The 17,820-nt window shown below is 31.2% G+C and overlaps 2 protein-coding genes and 1 long non-coding RNA gene across 3 annotated transcripts in view; 2 read left to right on the top strand and 1 right to left on the bottom strand.

The window, feature by feature from the left end:
• Positions 1-6,579: 6,579 nt before the first annotated feature.
• Positions 6,580-8,315, top strand: LOC126843541 (uncharacterized). Its single transcript, XR_007686443.1, has 3 exons — positions 6,580-6,680; positions 6,760-6,901; positions 8,275-8,315. It is a non-coding gene; the product is annotated as an uncharacterized LOC126843541 (long non-coding RNA).
• On the top strand, positions 6,639-16,992 carry LOC126841031 (uncharacterized). Its single transcript, XM_050577244.1, has 16 exons — positions 6,639-6,680; positions 6,760-6,901; positions 8,275-8,438; positions 8,503-8,733; positions 9,072-9,212; positions 9,402-9,536; positions 10,394-10,693; positions 12,028-12,191; positions 13,399-13,493; positions 13,607-13,704; positions 13,795-13,961; positions 14,050-14,195; positions 14,418-14,476; positions 15,125-15,288; positions 15,345-15,471; positions 16,759-16,992. The coding sequence occupies exons 1-16, from the start codon at positions 6,639-6,641 to the stop codon at positions 16,873-16,875; spliced, it is 2,292 nt and encodes a 763-aa protein (XP_050433201.1). The 3' UTR covers positions 16,876-16,992.
• The window catches only part of LOC126843533 (dual 3',5'-cyclic-AMP and -GMP phosphodiesterase 11A-like), a 55,869-nt gene continuing 54,950 nt past the window's right edge, over positions 16,902-17,820 (bottom strand). The window contains exon 17 of the mRNA XM_050581120.1: positions 16,902-17,537. Within this exon, the coding sequence (XP_050437077.1) occupies positions 17,403-17,537 (135 nt within the window). The 3' untranslated portion in view covers positions 16,902-17,402. The remainder of the gene's footprint in view (positions 17,538-17,820) is intronic.

Here is a 17,820-nt window from a genome sequence, read left to right as displayed (position 1 = left end):
CCGTAGTCTGTTACGTGGCCGCCCTAGTTGTCGATCTCCGGATGACCAGTCTGTAGTATTAAGTTTAACTTAAGTATGCCCAGATCGACTTTGATGTATAAGTCCACTTTAGACAATTACGTGGCCGCCCAAGTTGTCGATCTCCGGATGACCTAGTCTGTAGTATTAAGTATAACTTAAGTATGTCCGGATCGACTTCAATGTATAAGTCCACTTTAGACAATTACGTGGCCGCCCAAGCTGTCGATCTCCGGATGTCCTACTCTGTAGTATTAAGTTTAACTTAAGTATGTCCGGATCGACTTTAATGTATAAGTCCACCGTAGTCTGTTACGTGGCCGCCCAAGCTGTCGTCTCCGGATGACCTAGTCTGTAGTATTAAGTTTAACTTAAGTATGCCGGATCGACTTCAATGTATAAGTCCACCGTAGTCTGTTACGTGGCCGCCCTAGTTGTCGATCTCCGGATGACCTAGTCTGTAGTATTAAGTTTAACTTAAGTATGCCCAGATCGACTTCAATGTATAAGTCCACCGTAGTCTGTTACGTGGCCGCCCTAGTTGTCGATCTCCGGATGACCTAGTCTGTAGTATTAAGTTTAACTTAAGTATGCCCAGATCGACTTCAATGTATAAGTCCACCGTAGTCTGTTACGTGGCCGCCCAAGTTGTCGATCTCCGGATGACCTAGTCTGTTGTATTAAGTATAACTTAAGTATGTCCGGATCGACTGCAATGTATAAGTCCACTCTAGACAATTACGTGGCCGCCCAAGCTGTCGATCTCCGGATGTCCTACTCTGTAGTATTAAGTTTAACTTAAGGATGTCCGGATCGACTTTGATGTATAAGTCCACTATAGACAATTACGTGGCCGCCCAAGCTGTCGATCTCCGGATGTCCTACTCTGTAGTATTAAGTTAAACTTAAGGATGTCCGGATCGACTTCGATGTATATGTCCACCGTAGTCTAGACCTTTATAGCCGTCTAAGCGATTTAATCTCTCAAGTGATCCTGCAGGTTAACCTACTCGATATCCTTATTGTCATATATTAGTGTACGCTACACTCACATTAATAATAAATACTGATTAGCTCATTTCATTGAGACGTCCCTACCTTACATTTCTGGTGGTTTTATAGTAAATACAATTTGAAACATCATCGTAGATGGAGATACCACGTTAAAAAAAACGAGCCAAATACTCTACCTCATGGGTGGTTTGGAAACGAGTATAACGACACACTATATTGTACCGTACAACATAGCTTTGAGAATAAGCAAAAATGAATTAAAGATGTAATCAGAATTTTTTTTCAGATGTTCCGGTCGCCACTTACCGGCATTTGAAAATCGAAACATTTATTGTTAATGAAAAAATATATACTAGTAGTCACCAGTCAATTATTTTTTAATAATGGTCAAATGAACATAGTACCTTTTAAAAAAATTAAGTTGGGAGGGGGTTTTACCCCTACATTAAAAAAAAAATGTGATAAGTTGATATCACATTGTATAAAAACTGTATGAAAAACAAATTTCTTATTAAGGGTTATAGCTCACAATAAAAATAAACTGTACATTATAAACCTACAATAGGTATCCTTGGATAGTTAAAACTAAACCATTTTTCAATGAAAGTACATATTTTTTTTATATACAATGTATTTGCATAATATAATATCATAATACCTAGGTAAGATATACAAAATTCTTTATGCCAGCCTTATGTGAGTTATTATAATTTTATAACGTCTTGTGTTCTCAAGTAAGCATTGTAATTCAAACACGCAATAGGTATTTCGAATCGTTACGGTCTGGTTGGACTCCTCTGGATAAAGAAGCCCAGCATTGGTAGTGGAACAAGAGCATACATGATATATGAACACACATATGATATATGGTCGCCATTATTACATCATAATTATTATACTTAAAGTATAATTTCAATCGTTCCCATACGTTCTATTTTTTATATGTATCGTTAATTTGCAATTATTAAAAATCCATTATTATAAAAATAATTATGTCTTAAAATTAATTTTGTACGATTGATTCGTTTGATAACTTTTTATAGAGTTGTGTAATTTTATTTACCAACGTTGGTACACTTTATTTTTGTTAATATTCTCTTCAGGGACACTACAGCCAATAAAAATTCACATGTTGGATTTATAAAATATGCAGTTTCCAGAAATTGTTATTTCTCACTGAAATGTTTTTTTTATCAAAATAAATAATATTTAAGAGTCAAGAACTTACACAATATCAGCCACTGCAGTAATAGTGTGTCTGGGAAATATTTTTTTTGTCTTTGACCCGTAATTAACGGAACGGCAGTCTATCTATAGTCAAATAGAATATTTTATAATAATTAATAAGAATACATTTTTTTTTTAACAGACAAAAGGAGGTATAACAACTAAAATCTAATGAACAATATATAATTTTAAAAAACGTGTGGATATCTAGTGGTTCAACTAAATAAGAGCTGTGGGCTGTGGTGTGTTCACCATTCATTCGTATAACGTTATTCGCATAACTTAAGTCTTAATATATTTTCCGTATAACCTAATGGATTTCTTTAAATTCGTTAAACTTTCTCAAGATTTACATAGAAAAAGATATACATTATTCACTTCGACATAACTTTCCAGACGACATCGCAGTATATTTAGCAAATCAACATTATTTCCAATCACACTGTCGACTGGAGTTGATCGCATTGCGAATAACAAATGCCCAGCGTGCAACTTATGACTTAAAATCAACTTCAGCTCCGATGAAAATTAATCTTTCTTCCACCGTTTTGACATGATTTCCATGTGCATGAAATGATTGGATATTCGTTCCACACAAAATAGTCTACAAATACATATTTCTCTAAGCACTACTTTATTTTAAATTGATAAAAAAAACTACTTTCGTTAACCTTGTGAAAGTTATTGTGCTCAACTGAGTAATTAATATTGTTTTGATTTTTCATAAAAAAAATGTGGCATTAAAGTTTTTATGATTAAGTTAATATTTATTAACTTAATAATAAGAATTCAAATTAATAATAAATAGTAAAACTTCATATTATTAACATATTAAGTTTGCCGGAACTTGATGGGTTTACCTTATAACAAGAGAAAACAATTTCCTTGCTAATTATAATTAGGCTTATAAATATTTAACTGAAAATATTCTATTAAAATAATTATTTAAAAAAAGACAATGTACTGTCGAATCCATATTATACATTGTTGTTGTCTTACAGAAAATAACAATTGCACGTAACACACACTGTAGTAAGTATATCATACTATAATACATTTTAATTGCGCATATACCATTTAAATCAGAGTGACTAAAAATACTTATTTAACTTATCCCCTTACAAGCTTGATTTATACTCGCCATACGATTTATATAAGTTTTGTTAACAGCTGTAAAAGGTTAATTCTCATTGTTCACTCCGTTTCATGATGTACTTTATTAAAAATAGTGATAGCATAAAAAAATCCTGAAATGTCGACTTGGACTGTTAAGTGTCAGCGAATGGGGAGTGGACAACTTTTTCGAAACTTTGGGCAATTACATTTGGCATTTAACCGTGCATTGTATAGTCATCCCATAGAAAAATGTGTAACCCTATACACTGCGGCCGAGCCCACACAATCGCGCCGGCGGATAGGAAATTATTCGGCCCTAACCGTAGTTCCGGTCTGTTAATTGAGAACAGGGTAGGGCGTCCTCGTCCCCACTGTCACAGGACATGAATCGAAATGCGTTATTTGGGTTTAATCACAACGACCGCGCACCGCTTATAGGAAGTTGAAAATAAATTACTAAGGGCAGAGCGATACTTGTCCACAATGTTTGTAAAAGACGCGAAGCAGCAGATGTATGAGCCGTTTTGATTGGTACCTAACGCAGTTGCTTAGATACACCACCTTTAACAAGTAAAAACATTAAAATTTTATACAAAAATCGACCGCCTGGAATAGGCAAAATAATGTACTTTATAATAGTGGTAGGAAGCATTAGTAATGCGCTGTGTGTGTGAGGGTAAGTGTGGTACGGGATAAGGTTACACGGAGAAACGAATGGAAAAGGGCAAGTTTCGACTTAATACATTCAACGAAAACCCTTAAGGTCAAAACATCCTTTTTTTTTTTTTGTAAATCAACGAAGAAGAAAATATCTCTCACAAATATGTTGTACACCCTTATGAAGTGGTTTTATTCGATACTAACAATCACTGGATACCTAAAATTAAAAACTTAAATTCGATACATTTTAGTAAATTATGTAGTACACGGTTCATAACAATAATGATATTGATTATGGCGTTTAACTAGATTATAAAGAGGGTTTGATGATTGTAATTATTCTCTATTGTAATTTCGTTTATGATTAAATGAAAAATAAAACATCAACTGCTATTTACGGCCGGTCGCAATATCCCAAGCAATTCGATTCGCTTTTATTTTGAATTTTTAATATAAAGATAATAATTTCGCTATGAGGTTTATAAATTTCAGGACGGCTGTTATATTACCACACTTATTTGTATTATAATTTATTAAATGTGTATTCCACTAGATAGACCGCATTGCCCTACTACAGTGTTAACTATCTCAACACAACGATACAAATGCTAATGACCTGATAACGGTGTAGATAAGTTGTATTTTCTTGTTCAATTGTGTTGATCGAACAATAGCCGTGGCTATGGAGATAATTTTTGTTCACATTTTATTTCAGCTCGCAGTTTTTTTAACTTCACAACAGACAACACATTTTTAAAACAAATTTCAAAGCTCTTTTTTTACGATAAGAAATCGACTACACAACTTCGGTACAAAAACAAACTAATAAACACTCGAACTTAATTATAATTTTAATGTACAAATCGAATGTCATTACAGATACATACATTTCTTATAATCAATAAACCATGTAAATAAAAGTATACTTTACATTACAGAATAACGTTGTACGAAAGTGTAATACATTATAATCCTTCAGCTAAAGAATAAACCCTTAGGTTATTTTATCTTCTCCTCAAACTTTAGTATTGAAATATTATTGCGGGACTTGTAACCGATTACAGTTTCGATTAAAACTTTTACAAAATCAATATCCATGCTAAAACTGAAACGAAAAAAAAAGTATAACAGTATTGTAAACAAAACGTAAATTTAAAACAACAATGAAAATCGAAACCAAAATTATGTACTGATTACTTATATAAGCTCAAAACGTGACAAAAAAAAAATGGTAGGCAGTATGCTGATATTATAACATAGCCTCAAGTTATTAACGTTAATAAGTGGGAATTATTAATCTCAAGAGACTAAAAAGAAAAACCTAACTGTTATCGCTTAATATGAGTTTTAGGTATTAGCGTATGGACACTGGGTATAGTTTTACTTATAACATACAAGAACTCAAATTAAACAAAATAAACTTGATCCAGCCAATATAAATCATATTAGAGCTGTAACTTTAGTATCGTAAACTTGCATTAATATAATGCACATAGGTACGCAGAACCCGTTTTGATTGGTCTATGGTGGTTTTAGAACAGAAGAATTAATTATCAAAGCATTAGAATATAATATTTCTGAAGGCTGTACCAGATTTTCTAAAATTTAATGATTCAAAAACTACTTTTTGTGTATACTTAAATAGCTATGACTTTGTTATATACTAAATCTGCCAATGTACAGCCTTGAAAAATATTTCATTTTTCAGGTTTAATACCTAATAATAGTATTATTGTAAGTTTACACGATTTGGTTATTATTATTTTATTACACGTAGAGTGTATTTTATTTCCGTATTTGTCTAAAGTTTGAATAATTCTATTTTGTAGGTTGATTTTTGTTTTTTTAGTAATTTCCTGTCGTATGACCAGTTTTATTTGATGTCGGTAATAATCCAGCCGAAACGAGTCGCGCACTGATCTGAAACCGATGGGAGATAAACCGGATAATTTTGCACCCCGTATGTGTACACAGGTCATGTTCAACTATATATATATATAAATGTTTTACTGTGTGTTACACAATAGTTGATATGTGTACCCGTACTCTAGAAAAAAAAATTAAACAATATGTATAATTCCTGGTACCGATGCGTACCTAGTCGTTACCATCATACACATTCAGAGCAGGATTCACACCTGAGCGATCGTCAGACCCCCGGTCACTGCCTATATTATACGATGCATATATCTGTACAATATACATAGTTTTATCGGTTTAACATATCTGCCATGTGAGCCACATCCTGTCGAACCCGATTTCCGTACCCCCCTTTATATTGTTGTGTTGTTCCACCATTGTCGACTATCTACTTTTTTTTTATAATTATTATTAAAATATTTACCGGATCACCGGAAAATATGTTGTATAGTTTTATTATGATGGTGTAATTTTTTTCTATCATAGAAATCGCCTATATCGATTAACAGCTGTACGTCTTAACTACAATCGACCGGAATTGGTCACAACAAACCGGGTTGCTATGAAAAGTTATGAACGCTGACGGCGCAAAGGTGGGATTGTGGAACAGCTGACTTTGCGGCAGGTAGTATGCGGAAAATCGTTATGCTGTCAAAGGCTTTCGGCATTTTTTTATCGTACACATGGCAAGAAGAACTGTCGAAAACATCAACGGATTCGTTATGGTAAGATTTACCGAAAGTGCCAATTTATCTTCCATTATTTCCTAACATATTGTAAAGCTAACCGTTTCGTTTTGCTAAGGCCCGGCCAGCTGTATCGAAAAAGCTTCCCTCGAGAACGTCGAATCCTGTAGCAGCCGTTGGAGGAACAAAAAAAACTATAAAAATCGTGCCGACAACTGTTAGAACCGCAAACGCCGGAGCAGTGCTACCAATAAAAAAAAGTCAGTTTTGCCAAAATTAAATATCGACTTAAGGCGGTCGAGAACACTGTAATAAGATAATAGTTTACCACACTGTGCCGTCTTCGGATAAAAAAGTTGCAAAGTGTAAATGTAAATGAGCTTGTGACCAAACCCGACAAAACTTTCTACTTTTAATTTATTTTATTTAGCACCGAAAGCTAAAAAAATAGACTAATAGTTTTTTATTGATTAATTCGGAAAATATACAACTCCTATCTGGAACATGAAAGTAAATAACACAAAATATTTATTTCTATTTCCCACGTGTGTGATATTCAATGTTACGTACGACTTACGCGAACGTGTACGCTGTACCTATAAATAATACTCTGATATTAAAAAGTCATTCCACGAAGTGACATCATTTTATGATTTATTTAAATTTATTTTTGCAATTCGTGGTCTGTTTTGTATTTATTATTTCCATATTATTATTGAACGTGAGGTGGAATATAAAACTTTATACTTTAATAAAGACTGCAATATTAGGTACCTATTATAAGAACAATATCCACCACACGTTCACAATTTTCTTTCGAAATAATTACATACAGTTCATAGGTTTAAATAAATAACGTTAAGTGTAGTTTTTTTTACATCTTAAAATATATACTTCTTTTTAAAACGTTACGGTCAGAATTTATAAGGAATATTATTACCTAGGAGCAGCGATGCCCAAAAATGTGCTCTTTAAGTTATTTCCAAAAAATATTACCACAATACACAAACACGTTGCCACATTCATAAATTACAAATTTTTCTCTAATTTTAGCGATGATTTATAACGAGCTAATGATTTATGGAAATTGGAAAGTATTAATTAAGTTACAAGTTAATTTGAAACGCCGGTTGTAGTAATGTTAATTTGATGATACTAAGCTGCTAAATAGGTAATATTAAAAGCTTGAATGATTTAAGTGAGTTAGTTCTTAGGAGCAATATAAATGGAATGAGATTAGCAAGTGTAAAGCTGTGAATAAATTATATTCACTTGAATGATTTCCTAAAATTCAGTTTTAATAAAATAAATTACTTAACAAGTGTATAAACTATTAATAAATTTCTCTTATAATATATAAATGAAGAACAAAGCTCATAAGCCTAGAGGTTTTGTTAAATAAAAGTTTTAATTATTTTTTACTCCTAAATTGGTTGCTTGTTCGATTGAAATTAGAATATTATGTTTCTACTAGGAAAAATAGTTGAGTTGTCTTTTACTTTTAATGGAATCCAAAAAAATTGTATTGAACAATAAAATGGCATAACGTTTTGTTTAAATTTTAAATACGTTTATTGATTAAATTCGGTTATAATATACCTATATCATTTTTGTAAATCTTATTGTACCGTAGATGATCCCAGTGTTCGTTCACGATATACTAAAGATTATCACCAAAAGACGAAAACTGAAGAGGAAAAAGTTATACCGCCGTATAACGTTTTAACTGTCGACAACGTTTCTATAGATGGCTCATTAGAAATTAATGAAGACCAAGATTATGAAGATGATTTTGAGGTAGAGTATTTCGATAAAAATATTTCAAAGACAGTTTTTTTTCAGACTAAATTTCGTGTTCTAGGATTATGAATCTGACTTTGAGTCTGACACATCGGTGGCATCGTTATTATCGCAACATGTGAATCGACAAGACTCGAAGGAGGAAGTTGAGAAGTTTGCATTACCTGTGTGTGTAGAAGAACAGCTGGAACCGTTCTTAGATGAAACATTTGAAGTTAATGTGTTAGAACGTACTATTGAAAGAGGCTTAAGTAATTTCAAGTCCGCTGGAAAGAGACAACGTGAACAAGAAGTATTAACCAAGAAGTCATTACTCATTATTGACTGTTATATACATATATGTACCTTGGGTCAAAAATATTAGCTAGACCACTACTAATCATGTACTTATTTAAAATGACATTTATATTATGTAAAAAAAAGCTACATATACTTATGGAAAATAATAAATTTTAAGTTCATATTTTGCCAAAAGTTTCAAAAATTGAGATTGTCGTTTAAAAAAGCAAGGTGCACGTATATAAATAGTTCAATATTAAAATGTGTTATGATTTCATACATTGTTTTAATATTTAACTATATATTTTTTTTAATATCATCTCAAGTATTACATATTATGTGTATCATTAGGCGAAAAGTAAAATTAAAACCAGAGGAAATATACTTATGGAAATGATCAAACTGGATACAGTGAGTTTTTCGTTATTCGATATGCCGGCAATACCTTATGAACAATACATACAAATTTATGGACAGTCGAACATGTCACAGGTAAAAATTCATAATAAAATATGCCTCTAATTTGGTAATTATCTCAGAAAAGAGTTAATTTGAACACTTGGATAATGAAAACGAATTAATTGGAATAATCAAACCTAACGGATAAAGATAGAAATGATACGGAAGAAAACTTTTATAAATACCTAATTATATTGTATATTTTTTTGAATTACCTTTCAGGTATATACACAGACAAACGATGACTATGCCGATAAAGAGATTCAAACAACAGAAATTGATTTATCCGAAAAATGGACTCAGAGACCAATTTTTTTACCAAACACTTTGGACTGTTCATCGTTTGAATATCTACAAGTAAATGTTTGAACAAATTTCCAATAAACATTTAGGAAGTCATAAGCATTTCGCTTTAATGTTACTCGTATTTAAGCATTATACAAAATCCTATTTTAGGATATAGATAATTAAAAAAGATATCATTGTTTGGAATAATGTTTTAAAAATAAACATACTACTGTATTACTAATATTTTTTCTCATTTCACTCCAAACTCTAGATCGACGCTTAAGTATATATATTTAAATTATACAATAATAAAAATAATTAATTGTATTTAAAAATATTTTCATTGTTGATGACGGTGCATTTAGACTTAAATTCATATTTTAAATTAGATAACATTCTCAAATAAATAAAAAATATTCATTCTTAATGTTATTCGTGCAATGTGTTTTCAAAATACACCATACCAAATTAATTGCTAGGCAAAAACTTGAAAAAACTGTAAAATAGTAAAATTTTGTATTGTTATGAGTTATTATTCAACAACATTTTCTGACTTCCTGTTGTCAAATAAAACTGATGGGAATTTCTGTTGCCGTCCTTGGAAATATATAATAGGTAAGTTACCTATTATATATTTCACATGACGTGACCTACTACAATTGTATGGAATTTTACAAAAATAAATATTACTTTTAAAGAACAATCCTAAAACTGTTAAATATACTGTTAATTTCGTTAATCGTTTTAATCGTTACCGTTTTTATCTTAATCGCTTTAATTGTGTATGGAAGTTATTCACACTCGACTCGTTAGTGTTATTTCATCTATCATCATCAACCGTGACTAATTTATTAAACCCGTTCCTGTACTTATTGTAATTATTACACCGTCTAGAAACTGTACGGGATTTGTATTGATGAGTTTAGGCCAAGCTCGGAGTCGGCGCTAACAGTGACATATCGAATAACAAACGAGTATCTCGTGTCAATGCAGTGGACGCGGATCGAATTTGCACTGTTGGCCGTGTTGTGCTGCGCTGGCTCGAACGGCAAGCAATGGATAACATCCAGCATAAGCTGCTGCCCAACCAACTAGCCTTCAGCAACGGTCATCTGAGACCTTCGATATCCGCCGTCCGGTTGTTAGCCGATCAGCCTGTAACGTCGGTCGAGTTTATGAATGTAACGCCGTCCGATTCGGCTCAGTCGTTGGTCACCGTGCACGAGGTACCTACAACTCGAATTCAATTATTGCAAACTAAAGTCAACCCCTTAATCGAATAGCGTGGTGTTTAATGGCCAAAATGTATATTATAGTTGTCTGTCTTGACCCCGTTTTCTGAAATTGAATCAATTAAAATGTCGAAATTAATGCCCTGGCAACAAATCGGTAGGCGTGGGAACCGAATCTGGAATACTGCCAAATTAAGTTCATAATGAATAACGTCTTTCAACTATCGACGACGATTGGATTGACTAAAATTCTCCATAGGGATAATAATTACTTTTGTCGACGCCTCAACGTTTAACTCGGTGAACAATTATTATTATTGTATAAGTCGATCAGTTCAAAAGTTGCGGTATATTTTCTACATTGCTAATAAAATATTAATCCTATATTCAAGTATATAAATCTCGGAATTCAAGTATTACTTTTAAGTTAAAACTCAAGTATGAAGTGCGATTCAGCGTTGTAAAGCAATTCAATAATTGTTTGTTATTGAATATTTATTTTTAAATATTATAAAAATATTAATTAACTGAATTCATCCATTTTTTTAAAAAACCGTGTGTAAATATGTAATTAAGATATTAACCAAGTAATGCCAGTATTCACTGATTAATCTTAATCGAACTCTTTTGGTACAATTATTTTCAGTTTTTTGTATATATTCACCATCAATAACCATTTTTATCAGATAGACAACTATAGTTATTATTATTACATTAGTGGAGTCGTCAAATGTCGTGTATATGCACCATCTAATTTTTGTCTGAAAAAAAATTGATTTTAATTTTACATAAATAACATTATAGCCAGTAACCAAGAATATACATAAAAACCACCTAAAAACAGTTAGTCACGCCTTTTTACTAAAAAAATAATTGTAATATTTGTATAGATAACCTTTGTATTCTTAGTTTATCGATTACATTATTGTGTAATGAGAAATTAAAAAATATATTATATACACATGTTATATTTTCTAGCTAAAAATAAATTCAACATTTTTGACCTAACTAGCCTACTGCGGTATGCTTTATTTGTTTTTTATTTTACCAAGTGTCGTGTAAAAAGTGTAATAATATGTTTAATTACATTATTTTATTTTTATTAAAGAGTTGAACAAAAATGCATTGGTAATCAAATACTTTTTACAATTATTTAATATATTTAAAAAGCTATTTTTTATCGCACTGATTTTGTATGGTTAGATTTTTTCATTGTTAATGAAAACATTGTAATTCTTGAACATATATTTTAAGTAATAGTGACTAAATCAATGTAAACCAATTTTATGCAAATCTGTCGTCTTATTTGGTTTTTCCACTTGTCTTAGGTATCCGATAAGACCAATTGGTATGCCACAGTGTGCATATGGAATGCTTCAGATATGGATAAAATGCCGGAATACATTCTTAAGTGCCCGAACCGCGTGACTTGTTTATGTACTCTCCCTAAGAACTCGGGAGAAGGGTTTGTTGTGGCCGCTCACGTTGATGGGTAAGGTTACGTAGATTCCAAAAATAGTTTACTTTAATTTCTTATTTAAGTGTAATTAAATTAATTGTAATTATGGATCATAGTAGAATTCTGTACCTTGGCATATACCAGTTAGTCCACTAAACATAAATATTAAAACATCCGATATTTATTAACTGTGAAAAATGTGGCCCTCTCAAGGTACAGAATTGTATGACCGGAATAGCGCCTAAATTATAATTTGAACTATATATAGATCAAATAAATATATTATTTGATACATAAGTAGATTGCAGGACAAATGTGTTCCACCTACTCCAAGTTTTCTAAAACATACTATTTTTTGGTCATATAGTTATACTATTTATATTATGCTCCTACTTTATAAAATATGTAAATATTATGATTTATTTTCTTTGTTATGCATGTGGAGCGAAGGGTATAACGTGTCAAAGAACCGCAATAACCATTATCTTGACAAAAAAACATTTTAGGGCATAGACATACAATATAGCACATTTTCTATACAAATTCAAGTTGAGGATAATATTAGTATTATATCCTCAACTTGAGTTTGTTTACCTTTACGTTTGTATTTTACTACTTATACAAATAAACTAAGCTGTAGATACATAATAAGTACCTAAGTTATTATTTGACATCATTCTCAGATATTTTTGAGTTATCGAAAACAATGGTTTTATATCTGCTTGAAGGTGAAAAAAACATAACGTTAATACTAAAACGGGAATAATAATAATAAAAGTATACCTAAACCAGCGAATTAGTTACAAATATTTTCTATAATTGCCATACAAATATTTTGTATCAGTAATTAAAAAAAAAAACTAAAATATTGAAGAACGTACAAAAAATTTCAACAGTATAATATCATAATGGCAACAGATGACGCCATCTATACGTTCAACATTGAGTCATTGATTTTATCTCACAATCGTTATAACACGAATAGTAATATTAATTTTCTATGTAAAAAAAAACAGTTCTTGATTAATTTTTTCTTCTTATGAAATAAATCGAAACATCTTTCTGCTTTGATTTATATAAAACATTATATTCCTCAAATGGTAAATTAATAACATACAAAAATATGTTAGTTAAATTTGTTTATTAGTTTAAATAGTTCTATGTAAATAAATAAAAAACAAATATTGACTGTCGTACTTATCTAAGTTTGTAGTTTGATAGAATTTAAATTAAATTTTAGAAGCATATGTGTGTGGGACTTGAGGGAAAGTAGATTTCATCATGAGCAACTCGAAGACATCCAATGTCCACTTCGTTCGCCGTCCTACAATACCGGTACTCGCACATAATTCCTTAAATCTACATATTATTTTTTAGTTATCATTTTTTATAAAAAAAAAAAAAAATGCTTTAATTGTTTGATATAATATATATATATATATATTTAGCACTAATTTTCGACAACAGCCATAAATCAAAAGTGGTCGGTTTGCGACCCGTTACGTACAGCAACGTCAAATATATAGAAAAGGAATTTCCAAACGAAGTAAATTGTTCAGTTCGAATATTATAATTAACAACTCAATGTAGACTGGAAAATATCAGTAAATAAATCATTGGTTTTTTTTTTTTTAAGTTATGCAGTTTGGACGAAGACTTCGTGCTGATCGTGTGGACAGTTATGGATAGCTGGACAGGCACCGCTGAAAGTGTTGGCCAACAAAAATACGGTGGCACAGCGCCTTGGAGTTCAGTGAGATTAGTAAAGTTGCAAACCATAACAGCCAAAAAAGACATTCCGAAGTAAATTTGTCAACACTCGTGAATTATTTAGCTGTTTCATGATCATTTCTAATTGGTATTATTTATCGTTTTTAAAATAATTGTTCAGACAGTTATCGGACGGTGCGACCGCTACTTCCATGTGTTTGAGCAACCGCCAAGATTCTTTCATGGGAACTAATTCTGGATTAGTTTTTCGTAGTAATCTGGGCGGACACAAAATATGGCCATCTTACTATACATGTGGCTATACGGGTAATATTATATACCAATGATAACACAAAACGATTTAGTGGCTAGTATTTTCTAGTCTGTCCGTTAATAAAAGCCCTCGTTGTCGTCCCTCTAGCAGCTAAATTATAAGTAGCATAGTAAAATATAGAGAATGTTGTGTTGACATGTTTTTCGTGTTTTGTTTAACTGATGGGCTCACTGATGGGCGTTAATGTTAATGATTTTGTAACATGATATTTACAGGCGAACATCACGAAATAAACTGGTTGGAGGTGTGCCCGTTTGATTCCAATTACTTTTTAGTGAGTATTTTTAAAACGTGATACTTAAGCATGCGGTTTGTAAGCCGTATTTTAAGGTGTTTAACACATTTTTTTTTTACCAACGTTAAATTTGTTGTTACAAGAAAAGTTTTAACGAGGGGCGTTAATAACGCGATAATGTCTTAATCCGTCAACGTTTTCGTAGACAGCAGACAACCTTCGAAAAAGAAATTACTACTTCCGACTTGATTACTTAATTGAGTGTTTACGTCGGAATTATGTAAAGCGAACACACGTCCAAATGATTTATCAAAATACCGGCTGTCTAATTTATGCCGAATTAACGTTAAACTGTACATTTTTTATTAGACCATACACGGTACAGTAAATGTTTTAACGCGTTAATTCGTTTTATCGTTTACAACACGATAGATAAGCGAACTTCCCCAGCGACAATTAGAATGCAATACTCAAACGATGGAAAACTAGCTACTCGTGTAACGATTACAATGATAATAATTATACCACAGCCGAACTCGAGCGGCTTCGCTAATCGCTTTAAAAAACAATATGTTTTTTTTTTACTGCACCTAATTCGAAGCGAGTATTCTAACAAATTTCAATTTCTGGACACATTCAAAACTACTCTAAATATGAAAAATTCTAAATGGATTTTCGCCTGTACAGGCTGCAAGCTCTAGCGGTGGGGTGATATTGTACAATGTAAGACGACAAGAGGCTTTGCGTAGATATTTGGCCTCGGCGTCTGTCTTAGTGTCTCCGTCAATAGTAAAGGCTCAATGGTGCACCGGACATCCTGGCATTGTTTTTGCATTGGACTCGCTATCCAGGTAACCTGTTTACACACATAGAAATCCCACGAGTGCAATGTCTTTTGTTTTTCTAGCGTGCACGTATGGGACCTTTGCGACGACACGACCTTTGCGCCTTTGACGTCAGCCGGTCTTCGAGAAAAAAACATCACGTCCATAGCTGTAGCCGCAGTACAGTCTGAACGTCAACCTTCTTACGTGGTGAATATGATGAGTATTTTATTTATTTAACTAACATAAAAAATTTTAATTTACCGATAATTATTTGCCCACAATACGTACAGTAATCAAGAGGGAGCTTAGCTGTACATAGGCGATGCACCCGAGTGCCACTGAATTTCGATAAACAATAATTTTTTTATTACATCAATCCGCTTTATATAGATAAATTAAATATGTAGATTGCTCTTTGACTTTTAAAAAATACCCAATAAAACCATCCTTTAAAATAATATTTTTAACTTGAACAATAAAAACTATTATAGATCATAACGATTCTATTATAACTCACAATATAAATTTCTGGAGATTAAGTTTTTATCATCCTGTATAGTTTAAAAAATGAAATACAACTAATAAAAGAGTTATACTAAAAACATAAGTAGTAGAAATAAGAGATTTCCTAGTATTATAATCAAAAAGTAGTGTATTGTTAAAATAACTGATAACAATAAGTTTAAAGCTGTGTACTATTAAATAATATAGTACTTAGTACTTCCTATAATATACTAGCACTACATAGTGTCCCATTATAAAACTTTACTGAAATAAAAACTAATAAAATATATTTTTTTGTATAAAACTTAAAATTATTATAATATGAGAAATTAATATTAAACTAAAAAATTAAATAATAATGAAGTTAAGAAAAAAAAAGTTGTTTGTTATATAACTTATAACTATATTTTTGTTGAAAAAAAATTATTTTTATTTTGAGTATTATTTCTTGGTGTATTTTTTTTCTCTGTATATTCATCAAGCTGTTATTTCCACGGGTATTTTTCTTCTGAAATCTGAATTAAAATTTTGTTTATTCGAATTTAGTAGTTAATAAGATATTGTTCATGTCGTTTTTGTTTATCGTTTAATAACAAACTCTGCAGTGCCGTGCTCTGAAGTACTCTATTTAATGTTAACATTATTAAACAGTAAATTTATTTTTAAAGTTTGTTTTTATCGCTTGGAGTGAAAATAATAAATTTAGGTACCAATTTTATTTTCAGATTTGTCATTAAAACGTATTGTAATTTGTATAAAACTATTTCAAATGAACATTACAAAATAAATATTTTCTATATTAATTAAATAAATAAACAAACAAATGTATCAAATGTTTCTAAAAAATAAAAGATTTATATTAGTTTTAATTTCAGGAACATTATTTTTTATTTTTGACTAACAATTAAACGTAGTATTTTTTTCAACTGGTTTAAAAATAATTTTCTTAATTTGTTTGTTGCCTTTCTCAATAAAATTGATAACTTACAGAGTTTGGCGTTCACAGACGGCAAAGTAGAAATGCATATGATCAAATTAGAGAAACGGAATTTAAAAACACAAGAGGATCATCGAAATACACTACTACGCAGTTTATCCAGATTATAGTTTATATTCTAAATGGAGGAATACAATTCGTGCCAAATACTGTTTGTATTTAATATTTTATTATTATATAATTATATTATAATGATACATTATATTTTGCTAGAGTTGTAAGTATAAAAAAAAATAATAATAGTAATACAACTTGTACGGTATTAAAAAATTCTAAATATGGAATACAAATATCGACTTACACTATATAATAATATTATACTTCTTATACATTTTTTTTATGTATATTTTATATTTATACCTACGTTTGATTTTAAATGTGCGTGGCTATTAAATAATGTCTTATATAAATCTAATAGTGTCGTAGGGTATACAATTGATAATTAATCAACATAGGATAGGAACCATTTAACATCTAATACCTATTACCGTCCACGTTTTTCGGGATTTTCGTTAGCTATAAATACTATATATTTTTCTATCAGTCTACTCATTACACTTGTGTCCTTCAACCACATAACACTAAAAATGCTGTAATTTCCAGTTTCCTGTTTCGTTCTTAATGTCGATACCGCACTTCAACGCGTATCTCGTAATTGTTCCTCGCCATTTGTCATCTTGAAATTGGGATCGACCAGTTTACCCCACTGGTGCATGTTGTTCAAAGCACCTTCTTTCATCACGTTCAGTTTCGGATTCATCAGTCCCAGTGCCTAGAAAATAATTTACACATATGATTTACAACAGCTGTCAAGTAAATTTAATGTTTAACTACTGCCAATTTTGTATCCAAACAAGCCAGTGGCTTTTAAAATACCCTTTCTTAACATATCAGCGTCATATCTTTCATCAGCGAGTCGCTATCAATCACCAATCTTATCACTATCTAATCTCTTATTCGCTTGTCTTCGTTTCAATCATCATTCACAACACTATCCTCTCTATTATCAGCTTTTCCAATCTTATCGATCAATGTACTAATCACGTTGTACCAAC

The sequence above is a fragment of the Adelges cooleyi genome, unplaced genomic scaffold (genome assembly GCF_023614345.1).
Source record: "Adelges cooleyi isolate 19-005CV unplaced genomic scaffold, UGA_ACOO_1.1 ACOO_flye_CR_arks_rails_tigmint_CR_PRNA_108, whole genome shotgun sequence".
Lineage (NCBI taxonomy): Eukaryota > Metazoa > Arthropoda > Insecta > Hemiptera > Adelgidae > Adelges > Adelges cooleyi.
This window is presented reverse-complemented; position numbering and strand designations above follow the sequence as displayed.